This window comes from Vulpes lagopus, chromosome 14, assembly GCF_018345385.1.
Source record: "Vulpes lagopus strain Blue_001 chromosome 14, ASM1834538v1, whole genome shotgun sequence".
Taxonomy (NCBI): domain Eukaryota; kingdom Metazoa; phylum Chordata; class Mammalia; order Carnivora; family Canidae; genus Vulpes; species Vulpes lagopus.
Window position 1 is genome coordinate 29,487,692 of NC_054837.1, and position 22,582 is coordinate 29,510,273.

Below are 22,582 nucleotides of genomic sequence, written 5' to 3' on the forward strand. Positions count from 1 at the left end.
GGAGGCAGGACTAGGGAGGTCTTGCTGCTGGGGGTCCAGGAAGCATTTCTAGGAATGGCAAAGAAATACTGCTCTGTAACAAGCAAGTATGGTTCAGCGCAAATGAATGGGCTCCACGCCTCTTCTGGGACCTATAGTGACAGATCCTAGAGCCCTCTGCATGCTTTCTTCTAGAGAGAATGATCTGACTAGGAGTTAGGAGTTAATCCTACCTGGGATGGACAGAATCCATCCCATCTGGTCCCACCTACCCCTGTTCTTCTTAATTTCAGTTCCTGTCTGTGCAAAGCTTGCATTTTAATTTCCATTCCAAAACAGTCTCTTGCCAGACCTCTGAAGAAGTCAGGGTTTGCTAGTCTATCCAACAACAGGTGTTCGTTTGTTTTTAAGATTTATTTATGGGAAGAGGGGCAGAGGGAGAGAGAGAGAGAAAACTCAAGCAGACTCCCCACTGAGTGAAGAGCCTGATGCAGGGCTCGATCCATGACCCTGAGATCATGACCTGAGTTGAAACCAAGAGTCAGCTGCTTAACCAGCTGAGCCCGTCAGGCGCTTTCCACCAATAGTTTTGAGAGACCTTTGTTGTATTCTGAATTTCCTATTTCAGGTCTGGAGCCTGTCTCCTAGGAGAGTGTCCATGGCAGGACAGTGTGAAGATTTTTCATTATGGAAAAGGTTAGCACTCACTTAGTAGCTGTGTATTTAAAAGTGCTTTCTGTGTGCCAGGCACTGTGCTGGGATGAGTCAGCCCTAGACCTTGGCCTTCCTAAGGTCTAGTTTGTAGTTTGGAGGAGAATCTTGAGGTCATTGTTCTGACAGGGAAGCCCATGGGGCATGTAGGAGGCAGTTTTGGGAGGTGAGGCCAGAAGAGGGCTTTGTTTATCGAGGAGAAACCAGTAGTCTTAGAAATTTTTGTAGTGTGTTTCTGGTTACACTTTGAAGAAGGAATGTGGTGGGGCCCCTAGGTGGCTCAGTCAAATGTCCAACTCTTGATTTAGGCTCAGGTCATGATTTCAGGGTTGTAAGATTGAGCCCTGTGTTGGGCTCTGTGCTGAGCCTGTGCTTAAGATTCCCTCTCTCTCCCTTTCCCCCGCCTCCTGTCCCCCACCCCACCCCTAAAAAGAAGGAATGTAGCATAATCCTTAAGCCAAGAAATACCCCCATCAGCCATGTCTGGAGAATTTTTTAATGTGGGGCAGGGTTGGGGGGAGCAGAAGCCTGACTACTGATGCTTTCTGGGGCTACTGCTCTAGAGAGCTGTGTCAAGGAGTTGCACGTTCCCTTTTAGAAGTATATAGAGCAGCCCTTCCTAGTAGGTTCCCTGGCGAACTAGACATTGGGTATCCCACATGAAAAGGATCCAGTCCAGGTTTGGTCTGTGGATGTCTGCATAAGGAATGTCTCCTCTCCCCTCCTTGAAGATTGACAGTGACATCAGTGCACCAAAGGCTCTGAGAAGCCCATCAGTGAAGAAACTTAAAAGATTAATTTATCCTCAGGGATGCCTGGGTGGCTCAGCAGTTGAGCGCCTGCCTTCAGCTTAGAGCATGATCCCAGGTCTGGGAATCGAGTCCCACAATGAGCTCCCTGTGAGGAGCCTGTTCTCCCTCTGTCTGTGTCTCTGCCTCTGTGTGTGTGTGTCTCTCATGAATAAATAAAAATCTTAAAAAAAAATGTATCCCCACATTTTTCTAAAAATGTGTCTATGGATTCCTTTTTCCTTTGTAGTACCTTGATATATGTATAGAACTGTATGTCCTGCTTCATATCTTGTCTTGAAATTTCTGTGGGCAAGGGGTGGTCAATCACCATAACATCCTAGTTGCTCTTTCACTGTCTCTACTTTCATGGGTGTTTTAGGTTTTGGTTTGGGACTCACTTCTTTTTTTTTTTTTTTTTAATCTTTTTTTTTTTTTTTTTAAGATTTATTTATTTATTTATGAGAAAGAGAGAGAGAGAGGCAGAGACACAGGAGGAGGGAGAAGCAGGCTCCATGCCGGGAGCCTGACGTGGGACTTGATCCCAGGACTCCAGGAACGCACCCAGGCCAAAGGCAGGCACTAAACCGCTGAGCCACCCAGGGATCCCCTGGACTCACTTCTTTGTGTTGGTTGAGCACCACCTGTTGACTGTGGAGGTATTACAGGAATCTGGGACGATGATGCGGAACCAGTTGTATATTCTGAACTCCTATGTATTTGTGCTGAGGTTTGACCAAATTTGACAAACATCAAGGAAAAGCGAGCTATTTCAGCAAGCGAAGAGGAAGAAAAGGAGAACCCCAAGCTGCCCCCTGTCCAGTTTGGTTTCTTGCCCGCAGGGTTTGAGCTCTCATTGCATCTTCCCACCTCTTCATTGTATGTAATTGAAGATCCAGTGTCATCTGATGTCTTTGAGAAGGTGGCCTTCTGCACACATCAGCCACTTTTTTTTTTTTTTTTTTTTAACAAAGCAGGGGTGAGGTTCGGTTTGTAGTTAAGTGCAACAGTCAGTTCTCAACAGAACACTGCAGGACACCAAAGGTTGTTCTCTTCCCCAGGGTCCTTGTTCCCACTGCAGCCCTTCTACTTCTGTCCTCCGCTGCCATCTCTGGAGGTGGCGAACACCTCCGCAGGATGCCACAGAGAAAGCGGCCTTTGAATCCTGGCTTCAGCATGAGGAAGCTATCAATTACAGAAAAAGTGTTTTTTTTCCCCTTAAGGAGGTAAAAACGGGGACAGTTTTTTGTTTTGTTTTGTTTTGTTTCCTGGAACCACCTTCCAAGTTGCTGGGAGGTCTTGGAGAGGAGGGGAAAGAGGGTTGGTTTTGCCAAGCTGTGGCACCTGCTCTGTGTGCTGTGTGCTCTGCTCTCCAGCCTGGCATAAATCACCCCACACACCTCCCACCGGCCTCATGCAGGAAGGAGCTCTTGACCAGGCGTGTTGTTGCTCACCTGAGGGCCATCACAGGCAGGCAGAAGAGCAGCAAGGACCACGCCCTATCTCAGGGTTGAACCCAGTTTCCTTATCCTCCAGATGATACCTGAGATGTCACCTCCTCCAGAAAGCCTCCCCTGACTATTCAGACTGGCTTGGTTATGCGACTTTATGCTCCCACAGCCATCTGCTCTTCCTTGTGACCCCTCAGCACCTGGTATGCTCCATAGGGGTAGGACCTCATGTGCCCCATCTGTTCCTGTCCTCCATTTGTAGCATTCATCCCTTGTCCAATGAGTGAGTGAGACCCAGTGCCTGCCTTCAAAGCACTTAGACCTCTGACCAGGTCTTTGTTCACTGGTATCAAGGGTGGGACTGTGGGCGTCACCTTTTGCCTCTTGTGGAGAAGGAAGAGCCGCATCACAGTGGGGACAAACACAAAAGAAAGGACTTCTCAAGTCAGGAGCTGTGAAAACTCAGGGCTTTCACTTAATAACTTAAATCCAGATAATTGAGGTGGTTATGAATAACATTTTGCTGTAGGGTTTACCAGTTATATGTGTCTAAGTGTATATGTACATACACACAACACTGTCTCTCATTTAATCCTTATTAAAACACTCTGGAGGGGACGGTATCATCTTGAGTTTACCCAGGAAGCTGGTGTGTCAAACAAGTTACCTGCCTGCAAAAACTGCCCACTACAGCAGAGGCTCAAGACCTGGGTGCTAGCTGCTGTCCACTGAACCTAAGTGAAAGCGGACCACTTAGAGGTGGGTTAGGAGTACCTTTGGACTGGGAAGAAATGGCAAGGAAAGTATCTGACGGGTTGGAAGCATCCAACCCTCTGTCTGTTCCTCAGATTCTGTAAGGGCGGCCTATGACATTTTCTCTCTGGGGGCCATGGCCTTCTGGCCTGTGTGCTTCAAAGCCTGGCTCACTGAGTTAGGTGGGAGAGGCACGAGGTCTTTGCCAGGTCCACAGCCAGGGGTTTTGCTTTTTAACCCAGATTCTCAGGTTCAGGTAGGATTTACTGCTTGGATACTATCTTTGGAGACCCCATTGCTGTTCCTCATGAGATTTCTGAGTGGGTTTGCAGAAGAGGCAGAGCCAGGGCTCACAGTCAGGTAGAACCGCCAGAACCCCTAGGGTATAGACTAAAGATCATGCCTTGCCCGTCTCAAGCCTTCTGAAAAAGGGAAGGCCTGGGCCAACTGCCCAGAGGTGGCTTCTGACACACACTTAGAAAACTAAACTGTCTGAGAAGGCTGTGCCACTGGGAAGTGTTCCTCATCTGCTGCTATTAGCTTGATGTGCAAGGACTCCTTAACTCATCCACAGAAGAATTAATCCAAGGCCCTGCTATATACCAGGGTCTATGTTAGGTACTTAAGGTGATACCTGATGGGCCCTCCCCTCAGCAAGCTGCAGGGTACTGCATGGAGGTTTGGTTGTGGGCACCGCTCTATGTGAGTGCCACCTTTGAGTTTGAATGGTGCTCAGGGACCCTGAAGGAGTCATCAGCAAAGGTGAGGCCAGTGCCAGCACAGAGGAGATTGTACTGGAGTAGGTGGCAGAAGGAGCATCCTGAGCATGAGGACCATGTGTGCACAGGTCTGGGGGCAGGAGAGGGCCCCACAGGCTTGAAGGCCAGTGGGATATTTGTGTGCCCATATTCTAAGTGCCTCTTGGGGACTGGTGGCAGAGGAGGTGGACCAAGGTAAAGGAGCTTGGCTTTTTTTTTTTAAATTTTTTTTTTTTTAATTTATGATAGGCACACAGTGAGAGAGAGAGAGGCAGAGACACAGGCAGAGGGAGAAGCAGGCTCCATGCACCAGGAGCCCGATGTGGGATTCAATCCTGGATCTCCAGGATTGTGCCCTGGGCCAAAGGCAGGCACTAAACTGCTGCGCCACCCAGGGATCCCAGGAGCTTGGCTTTCATTCATTTGCCAGCAGATTTCTCTTTTTTCTTCCTGCCTTGGCCCCCGTCCCCACTTTATTGGGTTGTAACTGACATACAGCATTGCATAGATTCAAGTAAGGTGTACAATGTGATGACTTGATATATTGAAAAATCAGAAGATTTTTAACTTTAATTATGGAATTAAAAAAAAAAGATTTTATTTATTTATTCATGAGAGAGAGAGAGAGAGAGGTGCAGAGACAGGCAGAGGGAGAAGCAGGCTCCATGCAGGGAGCCCGATGTGGGACTCGATCCCAGGTTTCCAGGACCACACCCTGGGCTGAAGGTGGCGCTAAACCGCTGAGCCACCCAGGCTGCCCTGATTATGGAATCTTTAAAAAAATTTTATTGGGACGCCTGGGTGGCTCAGCAGTTAAGCATCTGCCTTCAGTTCAGGGAGTGATCCCCAAGTTCTGGGATCGAGTAAAATAAAATCTTTAGATTTTATTTATTTTTTCATGAGAGACAAAGAGGGTAGGGGCAGAGACAGAGGCAGAGAGAAGCAGGCTCCCTGCAAGGAGCCCGACATGGGACTCGATCCTGAGACCCCGTGATCATGCCCTGAGCGGAAGGCAGACACTCAACCGCTGAGCCACCCAGGGGTCCCATTAATTATGGAATATTTAAAAGACAAGTCAAAGTTGATAGACTAATAGTGAACCTGTATGCTGTTGTCCCACTCCAACACTTACCAGCCTGTGGCCAGTCCTGTCCCCTCTGAGCTGATATCACCACTACTCCCACCTCCCCCCTTCCCTACTGTGGATCACTTTGAAGAAATCCCAAAGTGATTTGTGTCTTCTATTAAGCCTAGCCTATGGCTTGTGATGGATTAATCCAGAATTTTGAGGCCTGGAGTGAGTGGGTAGCGCTTTTTAATTTCATTTCATTTTCAGAGGAACTACTAAGTTTCTCTCTTTGTCTTACCTTTCAGTGGGAAGTTGGTGTCTCCGAAGTGGAAGAATTTCAAGGGCCTGAAGCTCCAGTGGAGAGACAAGATCCGGCTTAATAATGCCATCTGGCGGGCGTGGTACATGCAGTGTAAGTCCTATATGGGCTTCTGGCAGGAGGGAACTGCAGGGGCCCCAAGGTTCTACCACCTGGAGGCCTTTGCACTTGGGCCCCCAGAGCCCACTTATCAAACATTATGCCTCAAAAGGATGCCTCTCTTGGGCTATCTGCAGCAGGAGGAAATCAAGCCCAGATCCTAATGAACTGGATACTTCTCAGGTGTCAGGCACAGGGGACCAGTCACGTGGTCTGTGTCGTGTTGTTGCCCATAATCTGCAGGAGACAGATGTGTTAGCCAGGTGCTCATAGCATAATATGCTCATTATTAGGTTGGACGCTTGGGCTCAGTGTTGTAAAGGCAGAGGAGGACAGAGGGATTAGTTCTTTTCAGGAGAGTCAAGGAGGTTGTAGCAGAGAGGTGACATTTGAAGAGTCAGGGAACAGTTCCTATTTTCAGCAGGTCAAAGAAGATGCAGACCCAGACCTTATTCTATCTCTAGCTAGCTTTGTGCCAGTAGATCTGGTGAGCTTTGCAGGAGGTCAACATGCTTGGGGCATGCTTAGATTAGGCTGATGTTTCTCTTGATAAGCGACTCCCTTTCTTACTGATGAGCTACTGACAGATTCTTTTCCTTTATTCTCTGAAATCTCATTTTCAAGGGAAGGAGAAGGAAAGAACACTTGGGAGGGTCCCACCCTGAGGGAGATGTGGACTGAGGGGCTAGGGACTCCTTCAGGGTCTTGGTCATAGTGATGATGTCTCATCTTTTCTCTGCCCAGATTTGGAGAAGCGCAAGAATCCCGTGTGCCACTTCGTCACTCCACTAGATGGCTCTGTGGAAGTAGATGAGCATCGCAGGCCAGAGGTACTTGGCTCCTGACCATCTAACTGGAAAGGATCTGCCTAGGAGGAAGTGACTCTCTCAGGGCTGGGAATAGCGGTTAGATCCTGCAGGGGGAGTAAGGGGCACAGGGAGAAGGTCTGGCTGTGCTGTGCTGGCAACCATGGTGACCTTGCAAGGACCAGGATGTGAAAGCCTACAGAGGCTCCCCTCTTCTCAGGCTGGGCTGACTCAAAGACTGAGGGGTTCTCCCATTGGGGCTTACTCTTCTCTGTCCCTTAACATTGGTATCTCTCTGGAAGTCAGCAGGAAGGCCATCTGGGCTCTTTACAAGGCAGAAGTCTTTAACAGTTAAAGAATGACCTCAAGATCTTTATATACTGAGATGGAAAGATGCTGAAGAAATAGTAAATGAAAAAAAAAAGCAAGTCGTGCAGCAGTATTCTAGCAACTTTATGTTAATTTTTTTAAAGTGTGTATCTACGTAATTATATGCGTGTAGGAAGTCTAGAAGGATATACAGAATCCTTTATTTGTGCCTGTACTTGGGGGAGGGTAATTAGAGTGAGGCAGGTACCCTTTATGCCCTTCTGCATTGTTTTAATGTTATCCAACCATGTCTCACTGTTAGAATAAAAGGGGAAACAATTAGAAAGTAACCCAATGAAAGACCCTTTGCAATGGAATGTGATCCAGTATTGGATAATATTAAGAAATACCAATTTGGTAGGTCTGGTGATAATACCGTATTGCTCATTGTGAAGATTCTTCACTGTCAGACACACAATGAAGTACTTTTAGGTGAAATTATGTGGGTCTTATGACATCTTGGAATTGCTTTAATATATTCCAGCCATAAACAAACAAACAAAAAAAGCTGTAAACAGCCATAAACCTGAAAGTGAGGCAGGTTCTCTGAGGCAGTCGTGCCTTCTTTGTCACTAGAGGTCTTCAGGGATATGATGGAAGGGGCTCACTTGCATGATGGGAAGGTTGAAGTAGCTCCTCTTGAAGTCACTTTCCACCTAAAATTTCACCCTTTGAAAATGTGGCAGAGTCTCCTGGGTAAGGGCATTCCATGCTACCCCCGTGATCTGTAGGGCTTTTCCAGTGCCTGGGTGAGGACCTTCTCCCTCTTCCCCACCTGAGCACTCTCTCTGACCTCTGCTACCGAACTGTGCTTGGTTATCTGAGGTCATGAAGTAAAAGCACATCTTTAGGGTAGAGGCTAGTCGTAGCACAGAAGAGGTGGGACACTTTGTAAATGAAATTCTATGCATGTGGTAGGGTTCTCTGAGCTGGATTGCCTGGGGCTGACTGCCAGTGTCAGATGAGTCTTTATTTTCAGGTTGAGTTCTGACAATCACCCTCTTTTGATTCAAATCTCTATCTCTTCACAGGCCATCACCACTGAAGGGAAGTACTGGAAAAGCCGCATTGAGATTGTGATCCGGGAATATCACAAGTGGAGAACCTACTTCAAGAAAAGGGTATCTGGTTTGGGCTCCAAGAAGGGCGTGTTCAGGAAGCCCCCATAGGGGAGGGAAGGCTCTAAGTACTGTGTTCAGACACTGGCCCATCACTGCCCCTGTGGAACCCAATGTTCCAGCCCAGCCCAAGTGATGGGCTTTCTTTGGCCATTATCTGTGGTCTCAGTTTCTCTCACTGCTAGTTATTCCACAAACACTGGTTGCAAATCTCTTTTGTGTCTAGCCTGGGTTCAGGAATGACAGAGAGCAGGATCCCTCATGTGCCTCCCAGGGAGAAGAGGCCTGGATACTTCCTAGAGGAGAGGCTGAGGGCCTCCTCCCCTCCCAGCACCCCAGGTGACCACCCTGTCTCCCCTTTTCTCCACAGCTACAGCAACACAAGGATGAGGACCTTTCCAGCCTGGCTCAGGTGAGTGAGTGTGGGGGCCGTGAGGACCTCATGGGAACCCTCCTTTGACAAGAAACAGCAATGATGTGGATGGCCCGACAGTGAAGCCTGCAGCAGGAGGTGGTGAGGGCATGGACTATCTCTATAGCTCCAGGAGGGGCTGCCCTGCTTCTCACCTGGAGGCCATGCAGGCCAAGGAAACAGGCCAGTTTTCCCTGCTTCATGCATTCACCTCATCTTTTACAACAGTCCTTACAGCTCTATAAAATAGGGTAACATACTTGCCTTGTGTGAGTGATTGGGAATTTTGAGTTCACTAGTGCCCCTTTGATTTTTTCTTCCCCCTCTGTTGGCGGTAGGATGATGACATGCTTTATTGGCACAAACGTGGGGATGGATGGAAGACCCCGGTCCCCATGGAGGAGGACCCACTGCTGGACACAGACATGCTCATGTCAGAATTCAGTGACACTCTCTTCTCAACGCTTTCCTCACACCAGCCGGTGGCCTGGCCCAACCCCCGGGAAATAGGTAACCCATCCCTAGATCCTTGACTTTGAACACATAGCTGGCTTCCTTCTCTGCCAGCTCTCCTCAACCCAGCGCCCCAGGGCAGGATTGGCTAACCTCACTGGCATCTGAGGGCCACGTGCACTGAGTAGGTGGGAACTGTAGGGGGGCCTTCCTGGGCAGCTGTCAGGCCCATGATGCCCCTGTGAGAAGACAGTGGGGATTTGGCCTGAATCAATTTTGTATTTCTGATACTGTCCCCTTAGCAGAGGATTTGTGCCTAGGCCAAGTGACAGGGCCTCTGACTCACTGGGAGGAAAATCAGAAACATTTCTGGGCATGACTTTTACCTGGCAGCATTCAGGCATCCAGTGAACACCTCAGGGAAGAGCCCATGACTAAGAACTGGGGATCTCTGCATAGCTGTTCACAGCTTCCTGGGAGTGTCTGTTCCCTGATCTTTACTTTACTTTTCTTATAAAAACTCTCTTTCCTGCCTTCTGAGGGTGGAGAATAGCCACAAACCCACAAGAAGGTGGCAGCCAGCCGCCTGCATTTCTCCTTGGAAGAATCTAGAATGTAAACAGGGCCAGGAGAATCCATTCCACGCCTTTTATATGTTATTGCAGCATTGAGAAGGCAGAATGATTCCTCTGTCTCCTTTCTGATTCTTACAGCACATCTGGGAAACGCAGACATGATCCAGCCGGGGCTGATTCCTCTGCAGCCCAATCTGGACTTCATGGACACTTTCGAACCCTTCCAGGGTGAGGACAATGGGGCAGAGAGAGTGTGGCTGCCTGGATCTCCCTTTGCCCAAGATAAAGCACCAAGATGGTGCTTCCCTTCATGGAGGAAACTGTTAGAATTGGCAACAGGGGAGGACTTAAAATTTTTCCAGAACTACCTTTTTTTTTTTTTTTGGTAGTAATCGCAAGGTCTGGGAAGCTTTTCTGCCACAGGGTTCTCTCTGAAGGGAATTGCCATTCTCACTCCTGTGGTCTCAGATCCTCAGGTTTGCCCAGGACCGTAAGCAGTTCTCCCTGTAGGCAGCAGAGGGCGCTGGCAGCACAGCTGCCTCCCAGCAGTGTCCTGCAGTTAGAACTGGGCTAGTAAGAGCCACGGAACGCCAGGCTTGGGAGTATTTCAGACCCCACACTAGTTGCCAACATGAGCGGTTCCAATCAGAGGGCCTCTTTCTGCAGAGTTACCTCAGGGGGGATCACCCTCTGGCCATTGCATTCCTCTGGGTAAGATGGAGTTCAGTGCCTGATTTATTTGGATCTTAATTCAAGGATGTTATGGGCACACAGAGCTCAAAAGCACCTGATGTTGTCTTTCAGACCTCTTCTCTTCCAGCCGCTCCATTTTTGGTTCCGTGCTGCCTGCTCCTGTCTCAGCACCTGCACCAGATCCCAACAGCCCTCCTGCTCAGGTAGAAGGAGCTGGGGAGAGGGGGCCCAGGGCTAGGCTAATGAATAACCATACAGTCATAAGCAAAGTGCTAGGGCTTGCTAGATCTAGTGCTGCACACATGGAATGCGTAAAGAAGTTATTCTAGCCCTCCTTGAAGGCAGCCATAGATCTGTAAGAGTTGGGAGCTATCCATAAACATGTACTCCTACCTGAGGCTGCATGTAACCTGTGTGCAGTGAGCTCTGTTCTGACCAGTTAAGAGAGGATTAGCAAAGGAAAACATGAATTGCTAATAAAAAGAAGTTCTATGTATTTCTTTTACTTTTTACTTAATAATTAACACAAGTTGTTTATCAGGTGCTGGGGCTGCAGAACTGAGTGAGGCACAGCTCTTCACCCTTAGGGGCTCTCAGACTGACACCTGTATCCAGTTAGACACCAGAAACCTGGCCCCATCTTCTTCCATCTGGCTCTGGGAAGAATTTCTTCTATAGAGACTGAGATCCTGACAATTGATTCCTTATAGCATTTCCCTTTTAGGAGGAGGTGACCTCTAGAAGTTGATACATGAAACTGTCCTGAGGGAACCCCATGAGCAGCTGTGCTCCAGGCTGCTTGTGCTCTGTAACACAAGATGGCCGGGTCTTTGCAGGGGGGGAACCCCTGCTGGACTCTAGAAACAAGATATTCCCAGGCCAGGAGCCAACTGTGTGCAGTCATTTTGTCTGAGCTCTGTGTTATCATTTAGTCCCTAATGGAAACAAGACCCCTGTGGACGCCTAGAGAGAGATCTCCATTCCCCCCAAATTAGCAGTAATGGGATGGGAGCCATCGCCTCATCCCTCTATCCAAATGTTCTGCTCAGGAGCCCAATGTACATTGTTAGACTTGTGTTATGTCGTACCAGGAAGTGACAGCAAGTTGTGTGATCCATCATTTGTCCTTCCTGTCTCAGGAGACCATCCTGCCAACCAGCGCGCTCCCCACTGTGAGCCTCCCCGATAGCCTCATAGCACCTCCTGCAGCCACCGCCTTGGACCCCACGGATCGGCAGGGCTGTGAACGAGCCCCGCGGCCCGGAGACCCCTTTATCCAGCCTACGGACTTCGGTCCCCCTGCACCACCCCTGAATGTCCCTCAGCCTTTCCTTCCTGTGTTCACCATGCCCTTGCTATCTCCCAGCCCTGCCCCAGCACCTACTTCTCCTGCCCTGCCTTTAGCCCCACCCCCTGCCACTGCCTTGAGCCCCTCGGCTCCACCTACCTTCCTGCATCCGAAGTTTGCTGGCGCCAGCAAATCACCCTCCGTCATCACACACACGGCCTCTGCCACCCTCACGCATGATGCGTCTGCCACCACCTTCAGCCAGAGCCAGGGCCTTGTCATCACAACCCACCACCCCACACCCTCGGTGTCCCCCTGTGGCCTGGCACTGCCTCCAGCTACCCGGCCGCCAACTGCTGGGCCTCCCCAACCCTGTTTAACTTTTGTGCACCCCAAGCCTGTCTCTTTGACTGGGGGAAGGCCCAAGCAGCCCCCCAAAATAGTGCCTGCTCCCAAACCAGAGTCTGTGTCCGTGGTATTGAAGAATGCTTGCATCGCCCCAGGTGAGTCAGGTGGAGGGAAGCCAGAGTCTAGTCTTCCCTTCCCGAGGGATATTTCCCTGTCTCCAAGGCTTGTAGACTTGTGACACACGTATTGTTGTGAAACGAAAGTGTTCCAGTCTACTACATGTGTGTGATCTAGTCTATTGTCTACTCTGTATTGTTCTTTTAAAGTTAGTCTCAACCCAGTTTGAAAAAGCATGATCTGGGTGATATCTTTCCTGGGTCTGTAATCTGTCCCCTTCAAGGAGAAGTTGCAAAACGAATGTCAGGTATCCCAGTGGTTTTGTCTTTCTGTGCCCTGTGGTAAGGAAGGCAATGTCTTAGCAGCAGGAGAGGGGTCGATGCTGCTTCTGGGGTGCCCCACAGCTTGGGGGGGCCTCACTCTCACCTTCTTGTTCTGGTAGCTGCCTTTTCAGGACAACCACAAGCAGTGATTATGACATCAGGCCCTCTGAAGAGAGAAGGGATGTTGGCTTCTACTGTGTCCCAGTCCAATATGGTCCTCACGCCTACTGCCATTGCCCGGGTGAGGGGTCCCTGGACAGACGCTCAGCATCCTTACCACCCCAGCATGGCCCTACTCTTGGATGGTCTTCACCTGACATGATCGGGGTGACCTCTCTCTTCTGTGTTACCTCAGGGTCCTGGAGTCACGGAGTTCCACAGTGGCATCCTGGTGACAGACCTTGGCCACACCACGAGCAGCCAACCTGCCCCTGTCTCTCGGCTCTTCTCTCCAAGCACGGTGCAAGACTCCCTGGTGAAGGGCGAGCAGGTCCCTGCCACGGGTTCTAGTGAGTGCGCACTCCAGTCGGAATGGTTGGGACTTGATGAGTGAAACGAGCATGCCCACACCTAGATCAGGGAGATGGCTCATGAGGTTCCCCAGGATTGAGGCTGGACTTACAGAATGTGCAGTCAGGTCTTATAAACCTGCCTGCAGTGCTCAGCATAGTACCAGGTCATTTACAGTAGCAGAAAAGTGGCAAGCATGTGCATGGCAGACAACTAGAGTGCATGGGGAACACCCCTCTGCCCTCCTTCAGAAAGGCCTGGCTCTGGGCTGCCAGTTCTGATCCAGAAAACGGAAGCCACCCAGGCATATCTTCACATCAGTGTGGTCATCCCTTAGCTTTCAAGCATCTTGCATCTCTTGAGCCCATTTCCACACCATGGGCCGTCCATTGAGTTGAGGGAGAACTGATTTTGCCCAGTGAAGAGCCACGAAACCAGGGATAAATGATTTGCTTGAGGCTGTGCCCATGGTGGTGGGGGTAGAACCAGAACCCAGGCTTCCTTCTTTCAGATGCCACATCGGTGAGGGAGACCAAAGATGCCTTTTTGTCTCAAGTAAACCAGAGCATGGCTTCTCCTGGAGCTCTATGTAAACAGTTGTCCTCCCTAAACAGTCCAGGAGACCGGAGGAGGAAAAGTCTCTGCCTACAGAGATCAGAGAGTAGAGAGACTTTGGTCAAGGAGGGTTGGATGAATAAGGCCACCAGTCTGGAAAGCTAAAGACAAAGACTAGTTACAAGTCATGCCTTTACAGTGGTGTAAGTTAGGCCTCAGGTACCATAGCATTACCCTGTCTGCCGAGCTGCAGAACCCTGGGCATTGGAGCCAACTAGGGAAGCTGAGAGAATGGAGAAGGGTTGGGGGGCAATGGCCAGTGCCACAGAAAGGTATGTGCTGGGGCACTCTGGGAAGGCATCCATGGTGGCCCCGGGGGGCTCGGGGGCTCCTGAGAGATGCCAATAACCAGGGCATGGCTGGTGTGGCAGTGGGTGAGATTGAAAATACAAGAGAACAGATATGTAGAGTTGAAAGAATAAAATAAGCAGGTATGGTAAGAAGTAGAGCCTTAATGAAGTTGTAGAAACCGCCGGCGGCCTCCAGCTGGCTTGTTAGGCTGGGTGAGTAGTCAGGCCTCTTCTCAAAACTCTCCATGTCCCCCAAAACATGTGGCTGGCCAAGCTCAGGCACTGTTCCTACCCCATGTCCTGCCAGCCTTCTCCAGGTCTTATCCACACCTAATAGAACCCTCCTTGGGATGTCAGCAAGGATTTCTCCAGTTTTTGCTCTGGGGTCGCTGTGGGAGGTTCCAGATGGGTTTCTAGGGTTTGGGATGTGCAGGGGTTCCTTCCTGGGTGAGCACTGTCTCAGCTGCTGCAGCCAGCCATATCCTAAGAGGAGTCTCTGTTCTTCACAGGTCGAGATTGCCCAAACTCAGGGCAGGCCTCTCCATGTGCTTCTGAGCAGAGCCCCAGTCCCCAGTCGCCCCAGAATAACTGCTCAGGGAAATCTGCAGACCCCAAAAATGTGGCTGCTTTAAAGGTATCACAGGTCTCTCTTGGGTCTTGATTTCCTTGGAGAGATGGGCAGAGGGGCAAGGAAGAAAATATCAAGGGACCATCAGGGCAGCTGGTATTCCATAGCATCAGGAGCCTGGATGTTTGCTGCTTATCTGGAGATGAGGTTGGGTCTTCCTATTCCTCCACCTCCTGGCTGGCCCTGAGCCCCAGAACTAGCACCGATCCCATGAACCCATCAAACCCTGGAGCCAGCGGGAGGCAGCAGCTGGAAGAACCAGCTTGGGAAGAGGGAGGTGAGGGTGGCTGGGAAGTGCTGATCAGCAGCAGAGGCTACGGCCCCGAGGGGCTCCATTCTGCAGGCAGGGTTTTCTAGCCTCCCTGCCCTGGTTCCTCCTCTGTCGCCCTCCTTCCACTTACTCCCTAGCTGCAGGTTGGGAGGGCAGGGAGTGGCACTGCAGTGCACCCTGTGTCACAATGACAAGTCGATTCCCCAACAGAACCGGCAGATGAAGCATATTTCAGCTGAGCAGAAAAGGCGCTTCAACATCAAGATGGGCTTTGACACCCTCAACAGTTTGATTTCTAATAATTCCAAGCTGGTGAGTGATGCTTGGGAGGTAGGGGTGGGGGTTGTGTTCCTGTATCGGCCTTGGTACCAGGTGGACAGGCGGGGGTCACTGTGGCTGTCATGGCTCTGACCCACACTGTCCCTCTTACAGACCAGCCATGCCATCACACTGCAGAAGACCGTGGAATACATCACCAAGCTGCAGCAGGAACGGAGCCAGATGCAGGAGGAAGCCCGGCGGCTGCGGGAGGAGATTGAGGAGCTCAACGCCACCATCATGTGAGGCTGGCAGTGTGGGGCCGAGGGCTGGTGCCTCATCCTCCCATGTGTGTGTCACAGAGGCGGGGGGTCATTTGTGGCCTTGTCACCAATAGCCACCTCTCTGTTGTAGCACTTTGGGCTTTTGTCATCCTCCTCCTTCTGAGGCCTTCTCCTCTTTGCCTCAGTGGCCCACTCGGCTGGCCCTGTGCACTCGGTGCCCCAGGGTCCAGCTTCACTGTCAGCTGCTCTGAGTTTCCTGTGATTCTTCCTGTTGTTCCAGCTCCTGCCAGCAGTTGCTCCCTGCCACGGGAGTCCCTGTCACCCGGCACCAGTTTGATCACATGAGAGACATGTTTGATGAGTATGTGAAGAGCCGGACCCTACAGAATTGGAAGTTCTGGATCGTATCTTTGGGTTCTCTTTGCTTCTCCCACCCCTCAAGCTGTGCACTGAAACAATAGACACTGACACCCTAGTTGCTTTAGACAAATTCTATATAAATGGTTGTCATTGAGTTTATCAAACAGGCAGTACTGGTTTGCCTCGGTGGAGGGGCCCAGCCTGGCCCACGGTGTGAAGTGGGCTGTTGTTGGTGACCATCCAGGCTTGGGGCTTCCCGGGGGGCAGAACAGGCCAGTTTTGCTCTCTGCGTGCTTGGGAAATAAAGATGCTTTTTTGCAAGGTGCTAAAGCCACCTGCAGAGGCAGTCCTGGAGGAGGGAGGTAGGATCTAATCCAACATATCCTGGCAGCCATCTCAGGCCTTGCAACAATAGGGAGGCTGAGTACCACCCGGTGGGATAGATGGGAAACCAAGACTCATAAATGACTAAGTGGCAGAGTCAGGATTTGAAACCAGCTGTCTGCAGGCTGTTGTCTGCATTTAGGCCCCATGGTCTTGGATACTGTCCTGAGGCACTTTGACCTGAGCGCCAGAGTCTGTCCCTGGGGCCAAGGCCCACCAGTGCTAAGCTTTCCAGATGTTAGCAGGACCCCTGTGGGGGACAGCTCCTGCCTCATCAGTCCACTTCCAGCTACTTCTCTGCTGCAGACAATCTGCACACATGATGGATGGGCCTTATGTCTTCACCATGTTGCTAACCATTGGGGAGCAGAGGATTTTATCCGTTTGCACTCTAGTGGCTGGTTTTGGAGAGCAAGATGACCAGACACCATCTCTATTTCCTCTGCTTTGCCTGGCTTACTCATCTTGGCTCTGGCCCTTATCAATGATGGAGCTGGGTGGCCGCTGGGATGATTCAGGACCTCTTTGGTAAAATGGCATAGTCCTCATCATCCTCAGCTTGGGAGACCATGGGCATGAGCATGGCTGAGATTAAAGAGAAAATGGACCTCATGACTCTGCAGAGTTGATTGCCCAGGATGGTCTGAGAGACCTGCACAGAATGTGACTAAGCCAGCACACGTTTATCACAAAGGACAGACTTCATTCATCTCTAGACAGATAGTTTCCACCTTTTAGTTGGCCATGGGCCTCTGTTGTTCTTGCCAGTATATATACAGACTGTTGGCTTTCATGTAGTTATTCTTGGACCTGTTCCACACCAAGGAGACTTCTCTGTCCTTGTCTCTGGCAAGGGTACACGAGGGTGCGTCTTACCTAGGTTGTGCTCTTTCATCAACTATGCACAGTTACTTGGTGGTCCTAGGGCAGGTCAGTCACAGGCAAACCTATAACTGGACTGTATTCTCCCCACCCTTGGTTACGTGTTCGCTGGCCTGCCTCCTTGCTTCTTGCCTTTTCTTTAACCCACGTGCCATACAGTTCAGTATCATCATCAAGCCGCTGTTTGAGTCCTTCAAGGGGATGGTGTCCACTAGCAGCCTGGGAGAACTGCACCGGACGGCGCTGTCCTGGCTGGACCAGCACTGCTCCCTGCCTGTCCTCAGGCCAAGTGAGTTAGAGTCTGCACGGGGCCATGGGGGCTTGCCAGATCCTTTAGGATGGTCCCAGAGGGGGGAGGGCCTGTGCAGATAGACTGCAGGCAGCTACATCAGCAGTGCGGGGAGCACGAGGATGATGCTGAGGAGGAAGTGCCAACTGCAGGATAGGGCACATCCCCTAGCACCTCCTTCGCTCCTATCATCCCTGTGTGCTAGTGTGCTCAGGTCCAGCTGGCGTTTATTGAGCACCTCCTATTCACCAGGCCTTGTCTCAGGTGCTTTCAGATATGCTTTCTCATTTAATTCTTACAACTAACAAGGCTCTGCACGTACATCGAGGTTATAGAGATGTCACATTAAAACAAGTGGGAAAACAGGAACAGCTTGGGATTCTCTGCCTGTCTGCAGGAGAGGAGACAGGGTTTGGAGATATATCCTAGGGGCAGAGAGGCTTTGGTGGTATCTGTCCCTTGGTTGAGCTCAGTGCCTCTCCTGCTTTGGTGGGCATGGGAATTACCACACGGGTTGTATGTATAAGACCATTTGTGCTGTCCATTGTGGGACTAGAAGCTACTGTGCTTGCCTATGTCCCTGGGCTGACCTCCCCCTTTCTTCCAGCGGTGCTGAACACCCTCCGGCACCTGAGCACGACCACCTCCGTTCTGACAGACCCATCCCAGCTGCCAGAGCAGGCGGCAGAGGCTGTCACCAGAATTGGCAAGAGATCTGGGGAGTCCTAGCAGCGCCTAGCGGGCACAAGGCTGCACAAGATGCCGTGGAGGCTCTTCCTTGCCTGCGGAGAGGATGCTGCACCCCACGCCTCTCCTGATGCAGAGCTCAGGGCTCCCCTCCAACTCCACTGGCCCACTGGGCCACTCAGAACACTGCACTCAGGTCTGCAGCAGGTTCGGGTCCTGCCAACAGCAATAGCCCATCTTTGGGAACCCCTTGCTGTGAACTCTTACTCAGCGACCTCAGTGGTGACCTCCCTTCCCTGCCCTCGGGCAGCCCAAAGTCCTGTCCTGCTGGCAGTCTGCTGGGCCTTTGGTGCCTGTGCAGGGAGTAGGTGGGACAGAGGGGCAGGGCCTGCTCCCGTGAGATGCTTCTGTTCTCAGACTCATGGATGCTCGCTCCTGTTACCCTCCAGGCACTCGGATGGCCCTGAGTGATTCCCTGTGCCACTCTGACTCACCCGTGGGGCAGGTGGAAGGCATCCTTCTTCCTCCCTCAGACTCTGACCTTGTAAGTAGGTTTGAATGGCTGCTCAGGCTTGCGCACGGTAGGCTGCTCCCACCACACAGGCCGCCAGGGAACCCCAGAAGCTGCGTGCAAAAGCAGTAGATGTGAATGCACTCGGGACAAGAAGGAAAGCACAAGCAATGCAAAGCTGCTGCTCTGGCTCGGAAGCCCCTCGGGCAGCGCTGCGGGCTGGTGTCACTTCATTCTGGCTGGTGTGGCAGCAGCCATGTGTTGGTGACTTGAGAACCATGGCAGGGACTCAGGCGGGGCCTCATTGGGCACCACCTCACAGCATGGCCCTTGTTCACCTGCTTCTAAGCTGCAACCTCGGATGAGCCAGCAGTGTTCAGTGGACGCTCATAGCCCTCAGGATGTAGCATTTGAAAGGCCAGACTCCACGGCACCGCCATTGGCCTGTCATCTTGTCTGGATTGTTCAGCCAGGAGCCCCAAACCATAACAGTTCTTGGACCAAAGATTGTCACCACACCCAAAGTCTGTCCTGTGTTGTGTTTCAAAGAAGAAATTGTTGACAGGCAGAACTTTGAGGCAACCAGCCTCAGAGCTGTCTAGGCATCTCCCAGATCAGATAGTGAAGAATTACACTCATAATGGTCAAGACGGGGGGATATCTGAAGGCAGTGGCCTACTTCTGAATGTGGGAGTTGCATTTGGAATGTCCAGGCCCATCCTCTTGCTGTATCTGCAGGAAGGAGCTGCAGATGGAAGGGCGGGCACTCTCTCTAACACTCAGGTAGACCAGCCAAGGGTACCTCCTTGTTGAAAGAATGTGCTTTTAATGTCCTGCTGTGAAGTTCAGAGGGTCAGTGGTCTTTCATTCAACCTCTGTCCTCCCTGCCAGAGATGGAGCCTGGGCAGTGCTAAGCAGGCCAGAAATCCTGGGTAGGGTCTGTGGGGGGCACTGAGGGCTACCTCCTGGAGTGTGGATGCATTCAGAGGCTCCCACTGGTTCCTGGAGGCCCTGCTGAAGATGCTCAGGGGCAGCCAGCCCTGCGTCAGCCCCAGCTGATGGAAGATGGAAGGGGTGTCCACTCCCTGCCTCTGGATGTGCCACCATCTCTGCTGCAGGTCACCGACAAGTCACCTATTCCCTTGTCTGTGCTTCAGCCCAGTCCAAGAGCAGCTTGGCGGCATCCCTCAGCCTCTCCAGAAAATGTGTTTACAGGCCTCCCACATCACTTCCCTGAGGGGTAAGCACAAGACAAGGCTGGGCCGATCCTTCACGTCCACTGGGAAGTGGTAAGAGAACTCATCCTTCACCCCAGGATAAACACGAAGTCGCCCTTCAAAAGGGGAAACACCACCATGGTAAGAACTCACTAGGGTCAAAAGGAAAGACACAAGATGTCCCCAGCTACGAGGGTTCATGGAGGGCCATGAGCTTGGTCCCTTCCCCAGTTCCTGTGCCTTTGTAAACCATGCAAATGGCCGTAGTGCTCGGCCCAGCAAGACCTCTCCTAAATTAGCAGCCTTCTCCCTACCCCGTGATCAGCATGGGGATTTTTTTTTTTTTTTTAACTCCGTGGGATATAAAATTGGCCTCTTGCTTCTTCGGCCTACCTCTCCTTCTCTTCCTTTTGCTGAATTAATGTTCATGATTTTGTTAAATATTTAAGGCTGTTAGGTCATGTAAGACATGAAGGGTGTGTGTGTGTGTGTGTGTGTGTGTGTGTGTGTCCTAGCAGACTGTTAACTAGATGCATGTTTTTGTTTTGAGACATTTACTTAAATCCGTTTCTCTTGGTGCTCACAATTACCATAGCGATAGGGCCACAAAGCTGTATCTCTTACCACAAACATGATTGTTTCTTGTCCCAGAATCATTTCTTATGTTGGAATCTTGCCTGATGAACCTGGCCAGACACAGGGGCACAGCTGGGGTGCTAGGACAGCGAGACCACTCTGCCAGAGGCCTCAAGCGCATGCTGATCGCAGGGCTGTGCTCTGTTTACACTCCTCACCCCTGCCACTGCCTCTGCTCCCATAAAAGAAACTTTAAAATGCTGACACTTTGGAGAATAAAAAAAATCAATCTGAAAAGGGGGGAAAAAAAAGCCTGTCTGGGACATAAATCTGAAAAGCATTTCTATGAAATCTTTCTGTGCCATCAGCTCCCTTCGAACTACTACCTGCTCTTTCGCGATGAGTGGGAAATGTAGGGACAGGGCAGGTGCCACTATGGGGCTTTCTGAAAGTTGGTGCGGCCCATCCCTCGTATCTCAGGCAGGTGACACCAGCAGTCACTCCCTGCCCATGCATCCTGGCTACTATCCAGCAGATTTTCTCACATGAGCAGCAGACCCAATGTCAGAAGTTAGCGTTAATGAGGTGCTAACGGGTGTCACTGGCTTTCTGTCGAGGAAGGGCTGGAGGGCAGGGAACTACCAGCTCTGCCCTGTTCCTGGAGCCTCCGCAGGAGGAGACATGGTCAGTGGTTGACCATGTGTCCTTGGGGACCCAGCTTCATCTGCTTCCTGTCCTTGTGACCTGACCCCTTCTCCCCTTGCTAGAGGTTAGGCCTGAAAGTTTTTCTGCTCTGGCTGACAGAAATAAAAACTTTGACTCTGAACGAGCATGGCACCCCTGGGTGATGCTAATCACTTTTGTCTCACCCTGGGTGGAGGAGTGTAAGTGGCAAGTGACCTGAGAACAAGAGGAATGAGGAGCAGGTTCGTTTCCAGGATTACATGCTATCAGTCTAGCTGAAGCACTCATCGGCGTGGTGTGGGGCTGCCCTCTGTGGTCTCTGCCCCACTGCCCAGGACCCACCCCCCCACCCCCACCCCCACCGGGTGCAAGCTGGCCTACTCTCTTCTCTCTCTGGTGGAAAGTTGTCTTTCCCTAGAGATGCCCTGGTTCCCATTATGCACTTTGCCAGTGATGAAGCCCACCCACCACTCATGGGAACTTAGCTTTCCCAAGTGTTCCCGAGGTCATGGTCTCACTGGGAAAGAGAGATGGGAGGCCCTGGTGTGAGCAGCATGGCAGCCGTGGGTCAGAGTCTTTGCTCCTTGCCCTGATACCTCCTATGTTGAGGATTTTCACATCTGAGCATGGACAAGGGGAGAAGACGGTTGAAGGTGGAAGAGCTTGGAAGCTCAACACCTGTTTGTAACATTCAGTAGTGTCCTTTGCCTTTACCCTCTCGGGTCAGAGGGGCTGCAGGAGCTGGGAGAAACCTTAGGTCCTACTGTGTACCACCACAACTGCCCCATTTTCTTTCCCCTCTGAGGATTTGTCATTCCTGGCTCCTCATGCAGGGGGCTATTTCCTCATTGGGGTTTGCAAAAATCAGCCTTTGAGAAAGAAAAGGGAACTTTTCATGTTGAACGTTGGCTTTGATTCTGTGTGTGTTGCGTGTGTGTATGTGTGTGTGTGTGCGTATGTGCAAGTGCTTGCACAAGCCCACCTGTGTGCGTTTACTTAATGGAATTTTATTTTTGTGAAATTCCTTCCCAATTATGTAGCAGAATTCATCTCCATCTCCTAGTCAAAGTTTTGGTTTCATAGTCAACCCTGGGTGTCACTTATTTGAAGAATTCTCTTCTGGGTTTCTAAATAAAGGTGTGCTCCTCTCAAGGCTTGAGACTGAGGAGGGTTTGGGAGAAATGGATACATTTCCATGGAGTTTGCCCTGCAGCTAAAGGGCATGGAGGGCTTGGCCTGGGGAGACATGACTGCCAGGCTGTGTTTCACACGAGGGAGCTTGAGTGCCGCCTCTCCCCCACAGCACCCCGCTCTTTCCACACCCCAGTCTCTTAGCCCACAAAAGGGAACCTTGTTCATCTACTTATTTTGTAACATCACAACTGAGCCACCACGTCCTCCTTTTCCAGGTTCCAGTTCATTGTGTAAATGGTTCGTTTTTTCTGTGGCGAACTTTGGTGATTGTGTCAGGGCTCTTTTAGGAGACGGTTTCCCCTCGTGGTATGAACAACAAAACCCGAGGAGAGCCTTGTCAGTTGGGGGTTCCCTCAGGCCTGCGCCGTCCAGAACACCACCCTTCATGCTCTGCTGCTGAGAAGCCCATTTCCACCAGCTGTATTCAACACTACAATGCAGTTTTAAAACTATATTTGCATCCGAGACAATAAAAAGCTGTATTTTTTTGAAAAGTCTGTGATGTGTGATCTT

The 22,582-nt window shown here is 50.9% G+C and overlaps 1 protein-coding gene across 2 annotated transcripts in view; it reads left to right on the forward strand.

Annotated features, from left to right (window-relative positions):
- Positions 1 to 22,563, forward strand: part of LOC121475461 (MLX interacting protein) — a 59,523-nt gene extending 36,960 nt beyond the window's left edge. The window contains exons 2-18 of one of the 2 annotated variants that reach the window (XM_041728758.1): positions 2,540 to 2,704; positions 5,815 to 5,921; positions 6,672 to 6,757; positions 8,134 to 8,223; positions 8,591 to 8,632; positions 8,971 to 9,142; positions 9,799 to 9,888; positions 10,465 to 10,556; positions 11,493 to 12,144; positions 12,549 to 12,670; positions 12,785 to 12,938; positions 14,354 to 14,478; positions 14,954 to 15,055; positions 15,176 to 15,303; positions 15,566 to 15,689; positions 17,071 to 17,200; positions 17,808 to 22,563. In XM_041728758.1, coding sequence (XP_041584692.1) covers positions 2,540 to 2,704; positions 5,815 to 5,921; positions 6,672 to 6,757; positions 8,134 to 8,223; positions 8,591 to 8,632; positions 8,971 to 9,142; positions 9,799 to 9,888; positions 10,465 to 10,556; positions 11,493 to 12,144; positions 12,549 to 12,670; positions 12,785 to 12,938; positions 14,354 to 14,478; positions 14,954 to 15,055; positions 15,176 to 15,303; positions 15,566 to 15,689; positions 17,071 to 17,200; positions 17,808 to 17,929 — 2,503 coding nt within the window. In that variant the 3' untranslated portion in view covers positions 17,930 to 22,563. The remainder of the gene's footprint in view (positions 1 to 2,539; positions 2,705 to 5,814; positions 5,922 to 6,671; positions 6,758 to 8,133; positions 8,224 to 8,590; positions 8,633 to 8,970; positions 9,143 to 9,798; positions 9,889 to 10,464; positions 10,557 to 11,492; positions 12,145 to 12,548; positions 12,671 to 12,784; positions 12,939 to 14,353; positions 14,479 to 14,953; positions 15,056 to 15,175; positions 15,304 to 15,565; positions 15,690 to 17,070; positions 17,201 to 17,807) is intronic. The other variant, XM_041728759.1, reaches the window with a different exon arrangement.
- The last annotated feature ends 19 nt before the right edge of the window (positions 22,564 to 22,582 follow it).